Genomic DNA, 22,312 nt, shown 5'->3' on the forward strand with positions numbered 1-22,312 from the left:
GTGATGCACCTTCATCTTTGTGGGTTTAACAAACGAGCAGTAAATAAATTTGAGGAATAGGAATAAAATATTTTTAAAATTTTTCAATTATTTTCTTAACAGATTCTTCAAATCTTGGTTTATTTTTGAATTTATAAAATTTACTAGAAATAACACAAATATTAGGTAAAACAGAGCAAATAGTTGGATAATAAAGTGCAGATATTTTTTTTTTGTAGTTAAATAAAAAAATTTAAGAATTCTATAAATTCTTTTATGTCATTCCAATCATTATCATCAAGTCTATATGTCATATTTGAATTATGAGCATTCCAAACCATTTGTAAAGGTTTCCTATATTCATAAGTGACTTCAAGCATTTCATATAAAGAATTACATCTAGTACAAACTGATTTTGGAATTTTTCTAGGTGGAAGATTAAATTCATGACAACGATTTTGAAAATCTCTACGTCTAGACTTAACTTGACATTTAAAAATAAAATGACATGCAATTTCAACTTTTATGAAACCATCATTATACATTGCTATACCATCTCTAACAATCAAATTATATATGTGTGCAGCATACCTAATATGAAAACCATCAAAATAAATAGGGCAAAGAGACGGTTTTAGTATTTCAACAGCAGTTCTATTATTAGAAGCATTATCTAATGTGACACTACTTATTTTATCACAAATTCCATAGTTTTGTAAAACATCTATAATTGTTTGAGCTATATAACTATCGGTTTTATGCATTTCACAACATTTATAACCTAAAATTATTTTTTGCAAAGTCCAATTTTCATCAATCCAATGCACAATAATAGTGAAATAATCATTACCATTTACACTACGGCCCAGATCAGAAGTAATAACTATTTTACAATTATTATAATAAAATAAACAACGAAGATATTGAAAATGTTGAGCTTGATAATCAAAGATAGTCTTTTTAATTGTATTTTTAGTAAAACCTTTAAAATGTGGATTATACACAATTTGAATATTTGGCCGGAATGTTATTTTAACTTTTAAAATATTTTTACCCTTTTAACTTTAATACTTTTTAACTAAAAAATGGAAAAAACATCAGTTTATTTTAAAATAAAAAAAATATTATACTTTTTTTTTTTAATTTTTTGGCCATTTAGCACTTCCCAAAATATTAATTCTCAATTCTATAAAATGAAATTTTTTCCAGCCTTTATTTAATAATCCAGAAAATTAATTGACAAAAGATTTAAAAAGAAAATCTCTCCCCACCCCCACCACCCACCTAACCTTTTGCCCTATCTTCTTCCTTCTTCTCTGTGACCTCGCCCGCCATTAATTCCTCCGGCGATAACGAACAAAACAAAAAAAAAACATCCTCAACTTAAATTCATTCTCTTGTCACCCATTATTCTCTATTCCTCTTGAGATTTTTGTTTAAATAAATTGCATCGATAAATTATTTTGAAATCCGCAACGAAGAGAAATCAGAAGTATATTTTAAATTTTTTAATATCATTTTTAGTAAGTTTAATGAGTGGTGATGTTTATTCAATTGGAGTAATCAAAAATAGAAACAGACGAATATCGATCAATTCTTTTAACTTCAATGTTCAATTTTTTACAAATTAAATTAGCAGATTCAATTTTATTTAGAATAAAAATGAAGAAAAAAAAAAGAAACGAAACAGAAGGCAGAGAAGTTAAAATCTTTAGAATGAAAAAATTTAAGATGGTAGAGGGACAACCAACAATAGTTGTGTGAGGCTACATTCAATTTTTGACACTTGGATTTGTGGGTCCATTTGTCATTTTTATCGAGGAATTGACACAGACATACAACTATTATATACAATTGACAACATATATCCAATATTAATTAACAATTAATAGTCCAAAAAAAGAAGAAGCACGTAATAGCCTAAAAGGAATATAACGACTTTTTATAGTTTTTTTTTAAAACCATGTGCAACCAACCAACATTAATTAAGTAGATGTGAGATTATTTTTTCTTCCTTATTTTTAACTCCTATAATTAAGGAAGTTAGCTTTTCAATTTCTTTAAATTCTCAAACTCAACTTTATTATCACTCTATTTTTCAAAAATAAATAAATATTAACAACAGTTTACAACAACTTAAATATATATTTGATTGTAATTTTATAATTTATTTTTTTACCAACCGATAGTAATTAGTTTATTAAAAAATGGTTGCCTACTTTTAGAAATGAAAAAAAGAATATTATTAATTAACCCATTAAAAAAAGGTTATATCAACTTTTAAGGAAGGATTTTTTTAATTCTTTAATTAACTTATCAAAAGACGGCGACTACTTTTTAAGGTAAAATATATATATTATTAGTGCTCAATTAATGTGTATTAATTATCAAATAATTGACAAATAATTAATCAAATAATATAAGAGGCAATGTTTTTTTATTAGAAACTGTAATAACACGTATGCAAAAATTATACAATAATTGAAGTTGCAATTACATAATGTATACATAAAAAAAATCTATATGTATACACAAAAAATTATTCATAGGCAATGTTTTTTATTAGAAACTGTAATAACACGTATGCAAAAATTATACAATAATTGAAGTTGCAATTACATAACGTATTCATCTATGTATTCATTGGTCTGTATTCACCTAATAAATTTGTATACATTTATTCAAATTGAGATTGACATTTATTGGTATACATTGGTTTGTATTCATCAAAATCAACATTCTAATTTTTTTCGAGGATCTTATGAGAACATTCGTTACACATGAAATTGAAAACAAAAATTCCAAATACTATAACCTGAATTTTTGTCTAATTTTTTTAATTTTTTTTTAATTTCACAAATCACGAAATTTCAAAATTAAGTGAAAAAAAAACACTACATAATTATATATTAAAAGAAGATTTTGGGAGATCCAATGGATAAACATACATCTGATTTGCATAAACAAAGTAAATTAAGGAGAATTAAGAAAAAATTAGAAGAGCAACAAATATACATATGAAAAACATTTTAGAATGAAAATAAAAAAAAAGGATTAATAACCTAAATTTTCGCAAAAATAAAATTGAAAAAACTTCAATTCCACAAATGATGAAATTCAACAATTAATTGGACAAGAACAAAATTATATATAAAAGATTATTATTGGAAGTATCCATGAATAAACATATTGTTATATCTGATTTTCGTAAATAAAGTGAATTAAGGAGAAGAATAAAAAATTTGGGAGAGAAACAAATATACGTATAAAAAGAATTCTAGAAAGAAAATAAAGGAGACAAAAAAAAGAAGAAGTCTATTTTAAAATGATTGACAAACAAAAAGGAGAGATAAAAAAGGAATAATAAAATAATAAATTTTACCTTTTCAAGAAAAAAAAGGAGCAATCAAACGTGTTTAGAGAAAAATAAGGGAAATAAAAGTACATTTTTTAAGAAAAAGCAAAATAACTTTTGAATGCCAAATAAATAAAAGAAAGTCATTTTTTGCCAATAAATTAAAACTGAGCTATTTTTTGCCAATAAATTAAAACTGAGCTATTTTTTGCCAATTTAATCTGTAGATTGTCGTGCCATATATTCATTTTTACCTTCCACTCACCACCCCCACTCAGTTCTCCTCATCCGGGCCCCTATTCTTCTTTTTTCCTTTTCTTTACTTTTGTCTTTTTCATTTTTTTTCACAAAATGCAGTTCTTTAAAAATGGAAATGTGAAAGATGATAAAAATATATTTTTTTCTTTTTGTAATTGAAAAAAAGTTAAAACTAAAAGACAATAAATGATATATTAAAGCATGCACTTATATACAAAGAAAATAAATGATATTGATACGATATAATAGAAGTTAATTTATTTTATTTGACTATTTTTTATTCACAAAGTTTCTGAGAATATTTAATCGTAATTAAGTATTAATGAAAATATTAGAATTAGAGATGATTGATTCAGCTAAATTTAAGTAATTTTTAGGTATACGTAGTTAAAAACACTTTTTAAGTGCTTAAGCTGAATTTAGAAATAAAAAAATACAAATATTGAAGCAGAGATAATGTATTTTATTTAAAAAAAATATTGATAAATAACTTATTTGTTGGAATAACTAAAATGTCTTTAAAATTGTTAATATTAAAAAATAAACTTATTATCCAATATTTTTAATAGTATCAAACAAACACAAAACACAAATAATAGTATTAAACTAAGTCAAAACTCAAATTAATTGTGTTTCGTTCGCTTTAGAATATAAATTAATTAGATGCAATTATTTTTAATAAATATAAACTATTTATCTAAATAGCATGCAATAATTAGCAATTTGACTAAAAACATAAACTTCTCCATGACTACTTATTAAAAAATAGAGCTGTCAATATGAACTGACCCACTCCATTTGAGCTAACCCATACAGACTTTGAAATTTGACTGGTCAGATCGGGCTAGCCCATTTTTTGTGTGAGCTAGAAAATGATCGGCCCAACCCACAAGTACATGGGCTACGGGCCAACCCTCTTTTCTTAAAAGTATATTTTTATAATTTTTAAATTAAATTATAATTTAAAAATATTATCATAAATATCGACAAGATAATACTACATGATATTAGTGTTACTACTTGTTAATCAAATCCACAAATAAAATTATCTTTATATAATATGTATTAAGTTTGATTTCAAGTAAAAGCATAAATAGCTAAATAGAAATATTAAGCAAATTGTTTTCCAATGATCATAATAAAACACAAAAACTATGATAATATTCCATAGGCTATAGGGCTATGTAGTGATTCCCTAGAAATTTTAGGGAATTTTTATTTTATATAGTACATATTTTATAAACATAATTTGTATTTAAATTGTAATATTTCAAATTTTAAACAGATTTTGAGTTTAGACTCTTGTTATTTTTAATACTCTATTTTATTTTATTTTTTAATAAATTTTTGTTGGCCCACGGGCCGGCCCTATCCATATTTCTCAAGCTCCACAAATCGGCAGGCTTATTCAGACTGGATTAAAAAATCATTTTCTTAAATGAGCTCCAAAAATCATAGCTCAGCCCTATCAAATCACGGGTTAGGCTAGGCTGGCCCAACGGGCCTAACCCATATTGACGGCTCTATTAAAAAATAACAAGAAACTCATAAATAAAAATAAGAAAAAGAAGACCTTTTTTTCCTTTCTGTTTCGATTTTATTTTGCAAGACAAATCTATAAAATAAAATGAAGTATTTGTACCATGAATTCAATCTAAAATTGATTTTTTTTTTAAAAATTGTATTTGAAAGTTAATTTTATTAATATTATTAGATAGAAGATGAAAAAGAAAAAAGATGTGGGTGGATAAGGGAACTGGGTGGGGTGGCGAGTAGGAGGTAAAAGAGTACAAATACAAATTCAAATGTTAAAAATTGAGTAAAACCTCACACAACTATTGTTGGTTGTGCCTCTACCATCTAATTTTTTTCCATAAAATTAATTTATTTTTTCAATTATTAAGTTGGTACATGGGTGTGGGGTGGGTGGGATTGTTTTCTTTTGTGAAGAGATTAAGGTGGAATTAATTATTTTTTTCAATTATTTAGTTGGTACATGAGTGTGGGGTGGGTGGGTTGTTTTCTTTTGTGAAGAGATTAAGGTGGAATTAATTTTATTTTTCAATTATTAAGTTGGTACATGGGTGTGGGGTGGGTGGGATTGTTTTCTTTTGTGAAGAGATTAAGGTGGAATTAATTATTTTTTCAATTATTTAGTTGGTACATGGGTGTGGGGTGGGTGGGGTTGTTTTCTTTTGTGAAGAGATTAAGGTGGAATTAATTTTATTTTTCAATTATTTAGTTGGTACATGGGTGTGGGGTGGGTGGGGTTATTTTCTTTTGTGAAGAGATTAAGGTGGAATTAGTTTTATTTTTTCAATCATTTAGTTGGTACATGGGTGTGGGGTGGGTGGGTTGTTTTCTTTTTGGGAAGAGATTAAGGTGGAATTAGTTTTATTTTTTCAATTATTTAGTCAATGCATGCCAGGTGTCAATAAATAGGTACTAACTTTTCTAAAAATAAGTAAAAAATAAAAATCAGAAGATATTCATGCGCTTAGTAGCAATGACATATATTTATTTTGTCACATCAGTGTTTTGTGTTTAATAGCATATTTTAAACACAATTTTAAAGAGCTGCATATGACTTAAACATATTTTTAAATAAAATAAAAAATATATTACACACACTATGATGAGAATGTAGTAATATAGTAAAAGAGACGTGGGTTTCTCAAACTAATTAGTACTGCTTTGTATATGAAACTCTTAAAAAAAAAAAAGAATTTAGGAGTGTTTTAGACGTATCTCTTTTATCAATTCAATGAAAAAATAAGCGAAGGCTTAGACAGTCAGCAAAACATTCTTTGTTCTTGAGAAGTTGAGATGAATGCATTGTGGGTTATCTTATCTGCTTCTTTTGTCCTCCTTCTTTCCGTAGCTTCAATTCCTCTTCTCAACAACAATGGAAATTACTTGACATGTACGTACTTACTTATTAATGCTTCTATCACCTTTTTCTTTGTTCAATTTTCAACCATTCAAAATGGATCCTTTTATTAATTTGCAGACTTGCTGAACTGGAGAAGTTCACCATTTTTAAGTGAAGTTGCAGATTTGCTGGTGACAAATGGGACCATTTATACCAGTGATGAAGCTCTCCCTTTTGCTGATTCTATGGCTATTCGTAATGGCAGAATTCTTCGAGTTGGGAATTACTCTTCTATAAAGGTTCTTTTTTTTATTTCTAGTTTTCCTTGACTAAGGCTTTCTGGAGAAACCCTTTTTGTAAAGTCTAAGAATTTGTGTTTGAGTAAGTTATACGCGGATTTTAAGAAAGTAGAGAAATTTTGAATCTTGGTCAAATACGTAAAATATACCAAAATGTCGTTTAATCTTGTGCAGTTGTTAAGAAAAGTTGAGTCATTTTTTTTTGAAACAGGCTGAAAAAGAAAGTATGTTGTAAAGTAAGAAATAAAGAAATTGAATAGGAGGAAGAAGAATCAGATAGTGAGAGATTAGAATCTTAGAGAAGTGTATTCATTTCTCTTGTGTGTTCCTTGACCTCTTCAACATCCCCCTCAAGCTAGGTGAAGTGAAAATGTTTTGGAGTCCAAGTTTAGAGCTAAGATAGTGGTGTTGTATCTAGTGAGTCCTGTGGTTAACAAGTTAGCAGGTTGATCCCTTCTTGGAACGTACTTGGTTGTCACCATCTAAGTTGCTCGGACTCTTCACTTTTGGTGTTGCACCCATGTTGACATGACATGGGTGTGGGTGTGGGATCCCTGTCCGATTTGGTCAACCTATTTTGGGTACTTTGACCAAAATCGAAAGTCCGGACAGTTTTAGTGATTTATGTAATCAATACAAAAGCTAAGGTGAAATTGAAGAAAATGGAATTCTTATAGAAATTTCTATGTCACTCCTTTTCCTTTAATCTCAGTCCAAGATTCTCCTAAAGTTCTCCCCGTAATATCTCATAATTTAGGTTTTATAACTCTACTTTTAGATATTGTAATTATTTTTAGGTGAATCCCTGCATCCGTGTCCATATATGGATCCATATCTCCGATTCTTAAAAATTAGATCATGAAGGATCCGACCTCTAGATCCTCACCCATATCGGACATCCGCATCCGAGTCCGAGCAACGTAGGTCACCATTCCCTGATTGATCTTGTCTCTAATGAAGTGGCAATCAATCTCAGTGTGTTTGGTTCTTTCATGGTACACTGGGTTGGCAACAATTTGCATTGCAGCTTTGCTATCTGTGAATATTTGAACAGGTTGGTTGATCTCCACTTCCAGTTCCTTCATCAGTCCCATCAACCAAACTAATTCAGTGACAGTTGTACCCATGCTCCTATATGCAGATTCTGCAGAGCTTCTAGATACTGTTGGTTCTTTCTTGGATATCCAAGATACCAATGAATCTCCCAATTTCACAAAGTAACCTGAAACAGACTTTCTGGTGTGTGGGCACTGGACATGAAGCCAAATCAACATCACAATAGGCTGTAATATTTGTGTTGTGGTTGTTGGATAAGAGAACACCTTGACCAGGTTGGTTTTTGATGTATCTCACACTCCTTAATGCATCTTCCATGTGAGACTGTTTAGGCTGTTGTAGAAATTGGCGCAGTGTTTGTACTCCAAAGGCTATGTGAGGCCTTGTCATAGTGAGGTATAATAACTTTCCTATCTGCCTCTGGTATGTACTTTGATCAGCTAGAGGATCATGCACTTCTTTTGCTTGTGTGATATTGACATGATCATCATACTGCTTTGTTATGAGCTTAGTATTTGTATCAATAGGTGTGATTGCAGGTTTCGCACCACTGAGTCCTGTTTCAGCAATATGCTCTAGGGAGTATTCCTTTTGATGCATAGTATACCAAGTTAGGATCTAGCAAACTCAATTCCTAGGAAGTACTTTAACGCTCCCAGATCCTTCATCTTGAATGCCTTTTTCAACTCTCCCTTTGTTTCTTCTATACTCTTTAGATTGTCTCCAATTATTAGCATGTCAGCATGTCATCAACATAAATGAGTACAATTACTATTCTAGTTTCTGTTTTCTTGAAGAACAAGGAGTGATCTAACTCACTTTGTTTGAACTGAACTCTCCGTAAGGCCTCATATAGCTTTGTGTTCCACTGTCTTGGTGCTTATTTTTATCCATACAGGGATTTGGTGAGTCTACATACTATCTTCTCCCCCTGGCTGTGAAATCCCTGTGGAAGATCTATATATATCTCATCATGAATATCACCTTGAAGGAAAGCATTAAATACATCCATTTGATGTATTTGCCACTGTTTTTGAGCAGCAATAGTAAGAACAGTCTTCATCTTAACCACAAGAGAAAAAGTTTCTTGGTAGTTTATGCCTTCTTGTTGGCTATATCCTTTAGCCACTAGTCTGGCTTTCAGTCTTTCAACTTCCCCTATGGATTTGTACTTTACTTTGTAAATCCACTTACAACCAATTGGCTTCTTGCCTTTGGGAAGAGGAACACTTTCCATGTATTGTTGCTTTCAAGTGCAAATATTTTTGCTTGTATCGCTTCCATCCATCTAGGATCAACAAAAACTTCAGTAAAGTTCCTTGGTTCAGACGAAATGTTGGACATATTTGTTAAATAGGCTTGATATGATGTAAACAGTCCTTCATAGGAGATGTAGTTGGCCAAAGCATAAGAACCCCCCTGAACATTTAAGGATCCAAACTCTTTCATTCATAAGGGTGGTCTTCTATCCCTAGCTGATCTCCTTTGATCTTAAGCATTTTCCCTTGGTTGGACCAAGGTTCATGTCCTCCTGCTGGTTGTTCAAGATTTTCACCATGCCCCGCAGACTCAAAGTCTACTGCAGGATGAAGTCCACCAGCCTAAGTATCCTGAATCAGCTGTTGAGGAATTGAAGTGGTTTGAGTTCTCCATGGTCTTCTAGATTAGAAAGAGTTACATCTGTAGGTTGAAAGATAGTTGAAGTAGCATCTTGTTTCTTTAGTCTGAATGGAAATACTCCTTTGAATATTACATCATGTTGACAAAAAACATGTTGTTAGTCATATCGCATAGAATATAACCTTTCTGTACATCAGAGTAGCCCATGAAAATAGTAGGTTTGGTTCTTGCTTTCATCTTATCAGTTTCTTGTATAACCTTAACATAACACAGACAACCTATCACTCTAAGATCATTTATAGAAGGTTTCCTACCATGAAATTTTTCAAAAGGAGTTTTGTTGTTAGTAACATAGCTAGGCAACCTATTAATAATATAAGTTGCAGCTTAAACACAACAATCCCAAAATTGCAAGGGAATAACAGCCTGGAACCTGATTGCTCTTGTTATTTCCAGGATGTGTCTATGCTTCTTCTCAGCAACACCATTTTGCTGACGAGTATAGACACATGTTGTTTGGTGTATGATTCCTAAGGATGTGAACAGGTTTGTACAAACAGAATTGACAAACTCAGTTCCATTGTCAATCCGGACTATCTTGACTTTTCTATTAAACTGAGTATTTACATAGGTGAGGAACTGTTTAAGAATTACACACACATCAGACTTCACTTTTAGTAAGAAAGTCCAAGTCATTCTAGAATAATCATCAACAATTGTTAAGAAAAACTTATTTCATCAAAAGTAGCTTCTTTATAGGGACCCCAAAGATCCATATGAATTAAATCAAATGTGGAAGAGCATACTGCTAACAGGAAAAGAGAGTCTAGCTAGTTTTGCACATGGACAAATTTGGCAATTATTCACAATTTCATTAATATCTTCAGCCTTTACAACTAAGATCTTCTTAAGAACAGTAGAGGTTGTGAGAAATATTGGAGAAGAATATTATTGAATTGTGTATCTACATTAATACACAAAGACCCTATTTATAGACACTACAATACAATCTTTTACCAAGTAGGATACTATTTACTTATGTTGCTCGGCCTCTTCAAAAATGTCAGCGAGTGCGTGTCGGAATCTCCAAAAGTAGTGTATTTTTGGAGAATCTGACACGGGTGTGGCAACGAAAGTGAAGAGTCCACACAACTTAGCTATTTCCTATTCCTATTCCTATGATTGTTCCTATTCCTATTCCTATTCTAAGTAGGATTGTATATATCTATTCCTATTTTAACATTCCCCTTCAAGCTAGTGCATACAAGTCATATGTACCTAGCTTGTTACAAATGTAAAAATGTAATTAATACGAGGAACGATGAGGGGCTTGGTGAGATATCTGCATGTTGATCACTTGACTTCACAAAATTGGTAGTCAATCTCAATGTGCTTAGTCTTCTCATGAAATATAGGATTTGATGCATAATGTCAGTCAATCTCAATGTGCTTGGTCTTCTCATGAAATACTGATTTGATGCATAATGTCGATAAAAAACATAGTGATAAATTCCCGAATTATAGTTTTGAACTTCCCAAGCCAAGCTTTAGAAGACTGTTTTAGACCATAGAGTGACTTACACAATCGACATACAAGGCTACCAGCCTCCTCCTGTGCAACAAAACCAGGTGGTTGCTCCGTATCACTTTTTTTTTTTTTGCAAAAATAAATCTGAAACAGAAAGTGCTCGAAATTTGATATAAAATATATGGATCGTCTCGAAATCAAGGGATTAGTAGATCTTAAACAAGAAAGTCACCGTAAAATTGGCCAAAACATGCTCATGTGATAGATTACTAGATTTGATGGTTGTAAGCAGGGGCGTAGCTATAGCCACCGCAGGGTGTCCAGTTCGTCGGAAAATTACATTATATATATATGTCAAATTCTACATTTAAAGGATATATATTTAAAGTTGGACACCCTTGACAAAAGTTATGCCTTTGGCGTAGTGGTAATGAGTGTCCATTTGAATGAAGGAGTTCCAAGTTTGAACCCCAAATAGCACAATATTTTCTTATTTTATTTTGACAGCCACACACCATTATTCTTGGACACCCTTGATAAAATTTCTGGCTTCGCCACTAGCTAAAAGTGGTCACAATGAGAAATAAAATTATATGGGTAGGGTCGGAATGACAACACGACCCAATTGGAAAATAGAAATTGCATAGATAGGGTTGAATTGATGTTATGATCCTACTGAAAAAGAGAAATTATATTGGTATGGTCGGAATGATGGCATGACCCTACTCAAATAAGAAAGTAGTCACTGAAAAGATGGCATGGTGTTACACAAATTGAATATGAGAAAGTAGTCACTAGAAAGATGACATGGTGCTACACAAATAAGATATGAGAAAGCAGTCACCAAAAGGATGGCACGGTGCTACACAAATTAAATATAAGAAAGTAGTCACCGGAAGGATGGCACGGTGCTACACAAATTAAATATAAGAAAGTAGTCAACGGAAGGATGGCACGGTGCTACACAAATTAGATATGAGAAAATAGTTACCAGAAGGATGACACGGTGCTACACAAATTAGATATAAGAAAATAGTCATTGAAAGATGGCACAGTGCACGAACACTGATGGATATGGGGTTGACACAAAACAACCCTAGAAAGTTAAAAGCTGATGCACAGTGACCTATATAATTGAGTTTTATTCCCCTGAATATGGGGTTCATGCATATATCATTGGCCCTACTTTTGTTAACATAGTCATTTGCCAGACGGGTGGCATATATTGGTAATACCCACCCGCCGGCAGCAGAAGCTCGTTGATTCTCTACCTAGATCGTATAGGCTTTGATACCATATGAGAAATTTAGAGAAGAATATACACAGAGACTCTATTTATAGACACTACAATACGATCCTTTACCAAGTAGGATACCATTTACTATTCCTATTACTATCCTAAGTAGGATTGTATATACCTATTCCTATTCTAACAGAGACACATGTTGATAAGAATCGAGTTACCAGAATAAACAAGAAAATAATGCGGAAGCGAAATTATAAAGATTAAAGACAGAAATTGAATGATATGTGAAATTCAAGAATAAAATCCCCAATTTCAAAATAAAGTGCTAAATACCCTAATTGATCTTAGTATTCAAAATTAGCGGATTAAGACTAATTATGATACTAATAGAGTCAATTCAAGAACTTACATCAAAAGTGATCTAGACCCCTATTGCGAAGAAATTAGAGACAACAATTAGTATAAGACTAATCACCTTCTTTAATTTACGAATAGAAACCAAAGATATCAAATTAAGAATTAATCTTACCTCTTAAAGAATCGTTCTAATAGGTTGTAAGATAAATCCATAGTCACCACACACAAAGGTGTAAAGAAGAGAAACCTCTCAAATAATATTAATCATGTCTATCTCAAAATAATAAAATCAACCCCTATATATAGGGAAAACCTATCCCAAATAGAATAGGATTTAAATCCTACTTATATGGAAACTTTAAACTAGGAAAACTTTAAACTCGGTAACTTTTAAACTAGGAAACTTTAACAGGAAAACTTTAAACTAGGAAACTTTTTAAACTAGTAAAACTTAAACTAGGAAACTTTTAAAATAGGAACTTTTGACTTTTAAGCGTTCAACTTTTTGGACTCTTTTATTGGGCTTCGTGTGGCCCAATCTTCTTTCTTTTGGGCTTGAATTTGGACACCTCTTTCGTGATAAACATATTCTTGATTTTGTAGTGAAGCCCGTCAACTTTAGTACAAGTAGGCTGACATGGATGCTATCATTCCCCTCTTCTTGAAAACAATTCGTCCTTGAATTAAATCTCTCAAAATCAAGACGACATGCATTAGCAAACAACATCTATTACTCCAAAGCAACAATGGTAGGAACAAAACAAGATAGTGACCATGTGTCCACTTAACCCAATTTATCCTGGCATGTATAAATACACCCTTATAAAGCATGTGAACATCATCATCCCAATAGAAAATTCTCCTACTTATATAAACATAACGAACTCCTTGTCTAGATGCCATTGCGAATGATACATGCAACTTCAATTTAGTTCCATCAATAAAGTACTCCAATGGGCATGACAAAGACAATATAAAATTCCTATCAAATTGAACACTTTTGTGATATAGCCAAGCATCTTCAATTATACCTCCCAAAGATTCTTCCACATAAATACTATTCACCCATTCTTCAATATACATTGTATCCAAATAAGCATTGAGTGCTCATAATCATGTACCTCATCATCACTAGTAGCAAACACCCTTTTCAACTCACAATAACCAATACTCGAAGAATTATGACTCATTACATATAAAGAATCATATTCCAACAAGTTATCACACAAAAACACTTGAACAAGAGAGGAAGAATCATCAAACTCATTCGCAAGCTTCCTCCCACAAACATCACACCCCTTTTTAACAAGTGAGAATCCACAATCAACTATATCATGCACAATTTTAAAAGTGCTCACATTATTCTTATTGAACTTGGCGATTGAAGTTAGCGACTTACTATATAGCAAAATATCATCATCCTCAAAATCAATGAAGTCACCAACATAAGAATTAAGAGTGTTTATAAGCTCTGATACCACTTGATAAGAATCGGGTTACCAGAATAAACAAGAAAATAATGCGGAAGCGAAATTATAAAGATTAAAGACAAAAATTGAAAGATATGTGAAATTCAAGAATAAAATCCCAAATTTCAAAATAAAGTGCTAAGAACCCTAATTGATCTTAGTATTCAAAATTAGCGGATTAAGACTAATTATGATACTAATAGAGTCAATTAAAGAACTTAGATCAAAAGTGATCTAGACCCCTATTACGAAAAAATTAGAGACAACAATTAGTATACGACTAATCACCTTCCTTAATTTACAAATAGAAACCAAAGATATCAAATTAAGAATTAATCTTACCTCTTAAAGAATCGTTCTTATAAGGTTGTAAGATAAATCCATAGTCACCAACATAAGAATTAAGAGTGTAGTTCATTACCTCCAAGAAAACTTTAGGTGTTTTAGGAATACCAAGAATGTGAATAAACCAATTATACATATCATAAATGGTCTTATGTAGCAAAGGAATAACATCTCCTCTTTTTTCCTTTCTCATTGGTGTTAGATCCACAATTGCCTTGTTGAGCTTTTTGTTATGCGCCTTATCTTGGACAGATCCAAAATAATTCTCTTTACCTTTATCGTTCTCATCAATATACACTTTCTCAATTGGACTTGTAGTATCAACCACTTTAGAATTAAGTTCATCCAATGACTTTGATTTTTTAATGCATACTTTCCCATGAGTATCTACAAGAGAGTCAAAACTACTAGAAGAAGAAGTAGGAATGCTAGAGTTAGAATAAGAGATAATCTCACTCAAACTCTCTTGTTTTTCTCTCTCGACCTCACTATCATCCTTTTCTTTTTTCCTCTCATGGTCATCTTTGTTTTCTTTTCTCTCATTCTCACTTTTTTTCTCACTTGACATCCCATTCTCTTCACACAACACAACTTCTCTTTTTTCCTCTTTTGGGAAGTCAGCATGCACTCCTTTTCTCCTCTCTCTTTTCTCTCTCAAATTTCTTCATTGCATCTTTCACGCGATTCTGATCTTCATAAACTTGGGCTGGAGTTAAAGGTGCAAGTGTATATTTTCTTTCGTTTAGCTCAAGAGAAACTCTATTCTTTCTCCTATCATGAATTGCATTCCTATTAAATTTCCATGACCGCCCAAGCATGATGTGACAATCTTGCATTGGAATGACATCACAAAGAACATTGTCGGAATATCTCCCAATAGAGAAAGAAATCATGCATTGCTTGGTCACCTTAAGCTCACCAAAATCATTCAACCATTGCCGCTTATAAGGAGTAGTGTGTTTAATGCATGTAAGTTTCAACTTCTCCACAATGTATGAACTTACCACATTTGTACCACTTTCACTATCAATAATCATAGAGCAAATATTACCATTTATCCCATACCTTGTATGTAAAATAGTTTCTCTCCTTAAATTAGCTATAGTGACATTCTTCTCCTTCAATCGTTTGATCAACGCATCAACACAGTTAATGTCGTTTTGAGTTCTAGCTTCAATTTCCTTACCTTTTTTAAACATCTCAAAAAAATATCCAGGAAACAAATATCTCTCAATTTGACTTTTTTTTTCTCTCTCTATTGATCTCACTCTCTCTTGCCTTTTCCCACTCAAATTACTACCTTTGGATGGATCCTTCAGGATTTATATATAAACCTTATTAGTCACAACCTTTTAGAAGTGAGATGTAGAAAGAAATGAATTTATCAATACCCAGATAAATTGGGATTGATGAGACAAGAAAAAAGACCACTTTGGATTACAATTTTTTTTTTTCAAATTTTCCCTCTTATTGATTTTCCTCTTTGAGGTAGAAAATCAAGAATCAAAACAAATCTGGAGTTTCTTAAAAATACCTTAATTCTCAAGCAATACCTTTTCTTTTTGGCTTTTTTTTTTGCTATGTAGCTTAGCTTAAGCAACTACAACTTAGACAAATTTTTTTTCCCTTTTTTTCTTTTTGTTTTGAAACTCCCACGATATCAAGAACGGAACCTTGATAGAACCGCTCTGATACCACTTGATAAGAATCAGGTTACCAGAATAAACAAGAAAGTAATGCGGAAGTGAAATTATAAAGATTAAAGACAGAAATTGAAAGATATGTGAAATTCAAGAATAAAATCCCCAATTTCAAAATAAAGTGCTAAGAACCCTAAGAGGCCGTTTGGTTACTGGTTAGAGTCATGCAGATATTAGTTATACAGAGTTTAGTTATGCAAGTATTAGTTATAGAGGGTTTAGTTATGCAGGTATTAGTTATGGAGGGTTTAGTTATGCAGGGTTTAGTTATGCATGTATTAGTTATGTATGTATTAATTATACAAATATTAGTTTCGTAGATATTATTTATGTGGGATTTAGTTATGTAGAAATTATATTACATAAATTATAACATTGATTATTTAATTTATTGTAAATTAATATACTTTTTTAAAAAAGTCGGAAATTATAAAATCCATGCTTATAAACAAGCAGTATCCAAAATAAATAAAATGCAACAGTCCCTCGGGGGTGGGGTGGAGGTGTAAAAACGACGAAACTCAAAAACACCCGAGGGGGTCGTTCTGGTTTTTTTTTGGGTGGTTGTGTGTGTGTGTGTGGGAGGGGGGGGGGTAAATAATGTAACTACAAGTTACAAAAATAGATTAAGTCCTTTTTTAAAAAAAGAAAAGATATAACTCCTTAATTTTGTAAATTAATATACATTATTATTTACAAACAAATAAGTAAGAAAACAAATTAAGGGTAAATATGTAATTTTATTATTTTAATTCTTGTATAACTAATACCCTCATAACTTATTCCACCTTCTACCCTGCATAAAATTATACTTAGATTTCTTCATAAGTTATGTAAGTATTAGCTATGTGGCATTACAAAAATACAACCAAACACCACATAAAATCAATACATGTATAACTTTTATACAACATTGGAGACACACCAACCAAACATTGTATAAAATTTATACATGAATAATTTTGATTCTATTTACAAACCAAACATGGTACAAAATTAATACATGAATAACAAAGTTATTCATGTATTAACTTTGCCCTTATCCAGTAAACAAACGGCTCCTAATTGATCTTAGTATTCAAAATTAGCGGATTAAGACTAATTATGATACTAATAGAGTCAATTCAAGAACTTAGATAAAAAATGATCTAGACCCCTATTACGAAGAAATTAGAGACAATAATTAGTATAAGACTAATCACCTTCTTTAATTTACGAATAGAAACCAAAGATATCCCAAATAGAATAGGATTTAAATCCTACTTTTATGGACACTTTAAACTAGGTAACTTTTAAACTAGGAAACTTTAAACTAGGAAACTTTAAACTAGGAAAACAGGAAAACTTTAAACTAGGAAACTTTTTAAACTAGGAAACTTTTAAAATAGGAACTTTTGACTTTTAAGCGTTCAACTTTTTGGACTCTTTTATTGGGCTTCGTGTGGCCCAATCTTCTTTCTTTTGGGCTTGAATTTGGACCTCTTTCGTGATAAACATATTCTTGATTTTGTTTGATGCCCGTCAACTATAGTACAAGTAGGCTGACATGGATGCTATCACATGTCCAAATCTTTTATGCCATATATCTATTCTACATGAGATTTAAGACTATCCACAAAATCTGAATGTTTAACAACCAAGGACATTATGTCTTTTCCATCAATAGCAGAGTTGTTTGTCAAAGTGTATAGTCCATCTACCAATCATCTTTACCTTCCCAGTGTAAAGCTCCCGAAACACAAAGAAGTCAGGAAAGAAAGAAGCAGAACAATGTAATTCACTGTTAATTTTGCCACAAACAGTAAGTTAAACTTGAACTGAGGTAAGTGAAAGACATTAGTAATAGTATGCCCCTTAGTTAGAGTACTAGCTCCTGTGTGTGTGACCAGAGAGTGTCTCCATTAGGGAGAAGCACTCTCTTAGATTGTTAGATTTTTACACTGAGTCGGCATCCAACATATTCAGGTTTGACACTATGTGGTTTGTGGCTCCTTTGTCCACTATCCACTGATGAATGGTGTTTTATATTGTAAACAGTACAGATACCTGTAGTGTTTGCTGAGTGTGAGGATTCTTCAATTTTGTTCAGGAATTGCATAAACAACTGATATTGATCCTTAGGAATAGACCAATTTTCCAGTTGGCACAACTGGTCTTGGTTTAGACTTTAGATGACTTGACTATCTTGAACACACTAATTTAAACGAATTACCTATTAAGCCCAAATTTGACAAATCCATATCCTACAAAATTAAATATTCCATTGTGATATTTGACATCTATAGTATTAAAGAACAGAATAAAAGATAAAGTTGTACTGGGGAGTGATAACACTAAAAGCGAGTCCTTAGAATATTTTGTGTGTTAAAAAAGTATAACAGCTTTGTCTTTATGGTCAACATACACATTTTTGGACATTTCAGCAGGGAAAGTAGGAGGAGCATTTTGTGATGGACACGGTAATAGTTTTAGATACATCCTACCCTCCCCAGACCTCCACTTGTGGGGTTACACTGGGTATGTTGTTGTGGTAGAGTATTAGTTTCAGATAAATAGCAGTAGACCTCTTTTTTCTCCTTAATAATAAAACAGATTGCCTTTAGTTGTTAGCAAGTGCTTAAAATTCATTAATACAAAGGTATATTATATGTTAGGTGTAATAGTGTGGCTGTTTAGGATGAGTAAGAAGGTTTGTATTGGTAAACATTGCAACAAATAAGTGCTACTATTTAGGTATTTTTTTTGATAATGGTGGTGTCCGGGCTAGCTAGCACACACCTCGACTAATTCCACAGGATACCTCCCACCAACAACACGTTACCAGCTAGGAGGACATATGGGAATAAATCACCTAGTGTTTTTGTTTCTGATGGAAGTTGAACCTGAGATAGTCATGATTCTCAACCCACTTCATTGACCACTAAGCCACACCCTTGTCTAGTGTCCTTGGAGCAAATGCAGGTTTTGCATCTAATTCAAGCCCTAAGCAATCTTTGAAGTTCATCAGATTGCAGCTTGCATATAGTTCCATTTATCACTTCTGGTTTTGAAGCTAGGCGTTTACGATTTGATAATGTCTATTCCCTTTTTCAACCGATTGAGTTTCATGAACTTTCCTCTGGATTTATGCGGATGCCTTCATGAGATCACACTAATGAGACCCAATAATATATATCCATGCTAGTGTTTGTCTTATCTTTCAGGATTTGTGTGTACAATTAAGATCTGAAGGTCTTTCAGGACTTGGGTGCGCATTTGATTTCTAATTCATTTATCCCTTCATCTTTTCTCAAATGCTAAAGAAACACTATATGAAGATTCAAGTAGTAGGTGAAGCATACTTTTTCTATTTAGAGCTTATGTTCAGGTTACATGTAACTGCAGGAATTGGCAAGAACTTGGACCAAGGAACTAAATCTAGATGGAAAGATTGTGGTCCCTGGATTCATTGATTCCCATGTGCACTTCATCCCTGGGGGACTAGAGGTTTGCATCAGTCCTACCATCTCATATCTGTATTTCTTGTCAAGCTTAATCATTTTTCTAGGTCCTGGACAAAGTTAAGCTGCAGAGTTGGTGATTACACACTTCATGCTTGGGTGTGCTACTGGGTGCAGGGCATAAATCATCTGAGATATCATACAATGTCATTAAAAAGTGAAAAAGAAACTATCAAACTGGAAAAAGGAATATCTATCCTCAGTAGGAAGAGTGGTTTTGATTAACAGCATATTAGATTCACTTTCCATTTATCGTGTCTTTGTTTCCTATCCCTGTCACGGTAGAGGTAAGGATTGACCAGTTGAGAATGAATTTTCTTTGGAATGATAATGAAAACATCTTTACTATCCTATTTAGTTGAGATGTGTAAGGACATGATGCTTGATGAATGATCCTGTGAGAAGTATCTATACTTGGGAATGTTAGTAAGATTGAACCTTATCTATAGTTATATTCTACACAAAACATGATAATCCTTTCCAAGTGGGACATTATATACATTTAGGGGTCGTTTAGTTGGAAGTATTAGGAAAAATAGTCTATGCATTATGTATGATATTATTTAGTACTATGTTTGGTAGGAATTTTGGGCTTATGTATAACTAATCCATGAAATAGTTATACATCCTACATGGTATTATGTGATATATGACTAATATCTCCCATTTGGTGGTATTAGTAATACATAGGATTTAATACCATGGGATTAACTATGTAAAGACAAAAATACCCCTCAAATCCTTTTAGTCATTTTATTTATTTTCTTGATTTTATGTTTTATATTTGTATTAGTAAATTTATTTAAATAAATTAGCTAACAAATTTTATTATTTAGAGAGTTGTTAGTTGCTAAATAAATATAAATCGATATAATATTTGAAATATAAGTTGTTTAACATTTACTAATTGAAAAGGCAATATATCACCACATGACATTTGTAATCTTAATTGAATGTATTATTTGTTGATATATATATGTGATTTTCTAATTATTTGTATTTTGAACAATTTATAAAATTGCATTCATATTAAAATTGCAACTTGCAATTTTTATGTGTAAAATGTAGATGGTTTATTTAATGTTACTATTGTTTATCGTTTTTTCAGTTTTAAAAGTAGATGGTCTATTTTTTGTAAATTGAAAATTGACGTTTTGTGAGTGATCAATTTATTAAGATGAAAATTATTTACCCTCAAATAATTCCAGCGAGAAAATAGCAAATTTGACAACAAAATTGTTCTTATCTTAGCTAGTTATAAAGCCATAAAAATAATATTGTCCAATAATTATCTACCTTGACCTAATTACATAAAAAAGAAAATCTCCTAATAATTCAAAGGTATAATTGAAAAGAAGTTTTTTTTGTAGAGTTTTAATTCAAACACATGATGAGGTGGGAAGCAATGCACCAAACATTTGATAAAAAATAAACCCTGCATAACTAATCCCTGCGTTATTAATCTTTGTACCAAACAACCCCTAATATTCTAGCGCCCCCTCAAGTTGGTTCATATAAGTCATATGTACCAAGCTTGTTACCAATGCAACTAATAGTCTAATACGAGTACCAATGAGGAACTTGGTGAAAATATCTACACGTTGATCATTTGACTTCACAAATTTTGTAACAGTCTCTTGAGAGTTTTTATTTTTTTTGATAAAATGACAGTCAATCTCAATTTGCTTAGTCCTCTCATGAAATACTGGATTGACGCATTATGAAGGGCCACTTGATTATCCCATACAAGTTTCATCTGGCTGATTTCTCCAAATATGAATTCTTTGAGCAGTTGTTTGATCTAAACTAGCTCACAAGTTGCTATGACCATTAACCGATATTCTGCTTCTGCACTAAGATCGAGCTGCCACATTTTGTTCTTACTCTTTCAAGACATCAATTTACCTCTTACTAAAACACAATATCTAGATTCCAGGCATAGAACATCTATCAAAAGGTGATCATGCCTGATCAGCATCTTTATATACAATGATCTGCTCATGCCTCATTCCTCAAAGAGTAGTCCTTTGACTTGTTTGATTTTATATACCGCAGAATGCAGACAACTGCATCCTAATGACTATTGCAGGGAGAATCCAAAACTTGACTTACGACACTCACATAAAAAGAAATATCAAGTTTAATTATTGTTCGATTATTCAACTTGCCAACCAATCACCTTTATCTTCCAGGATCACAAAGTGGTTTCCCCTATCCTAGCATGAGTTTAGCATTCAAATCTATAGGAGTAGTCCTTTGACTTGTTTGATTTTATATATCGCAGAATGCAGACAACTGCATCCTAATGACTATTGCAGGGAGAATCCAAAACTTGACCTATCACACTCACATGAAAAGAAATATCAATTTTAATTATTGTTCGATTATTGAACTTGCCAACCAATCACCTTTATCTTCCAGGATCACAAAGTGGTTTCCCCTGTCCTGGACTGAGTTTAGCATTCAGATCCATAGGAGTGTTAATGGGTCGACATCCTGTCATTATTGTCTACTTAAGAATGTACAAGGTATATTTTTGTTATGAAAGATGCCTGATATGTGGACTAAATGAGTCATACTATCCTATTATTGCCGGTGATAATGATATCATCAAATATAAACTACCAAATAACTACACAAATTTGGAGTAGAATGCCGATAAGACACAAAGTGATTAACTTCACTATGAGTCATGTCAAACTCCTGAATTATTATGCTGAACATGCCA

At 31.9% G+C, this 22,312-nt stretch overlaps 1 protein-coding gene across 1 annotated transcript in view; it reads left to right on the forward strand.

The window, feature by feature from the left end:
- The first annotated feature begins 6,374 nt into the window (after positions 1–6,374).
- Positions 6,375–22,312, forward strand: part of LOC125835984 (protein LONG AFTER FAR-RED 3) — a 29,571-nt gene continuing 13,633 nt past the window's right edge. Inside the window, exons 1-3 of the mRNA XM_049515077.1 lie at positions 6,375–6,515; positions 6,603–6,763; positions 19,469–19,570. Coding sequence (XP_049371034.1) covers positions 6,419–6,515; positions 6,603–6,763; positions 19,469–19,570 — 360 coding nt within the window. The 5' untranslated portion in view covers positions 6,375–6,418. The remainder of the gene's footprint in view (positions 6,516–6,602; positions 6,764–19,468; positions 19,571–22,312) is intronic.

This window comes from Solanum verrucosum, unplaced genomic scaffold, assembly GCF_900185275.1.
Source record: "Solanum verrucosum unplaced genomic scaffold, falcon-dt-bn FXZP01000208.1, whole genome shotgun sequence".
Classification (NCBI taxonomy): Eukaryota; Viridiplantae; Streptophyta; class Magnoliopsida; order Solanales; family Solanaceae; genus Solanum; species Solanum verrucosum.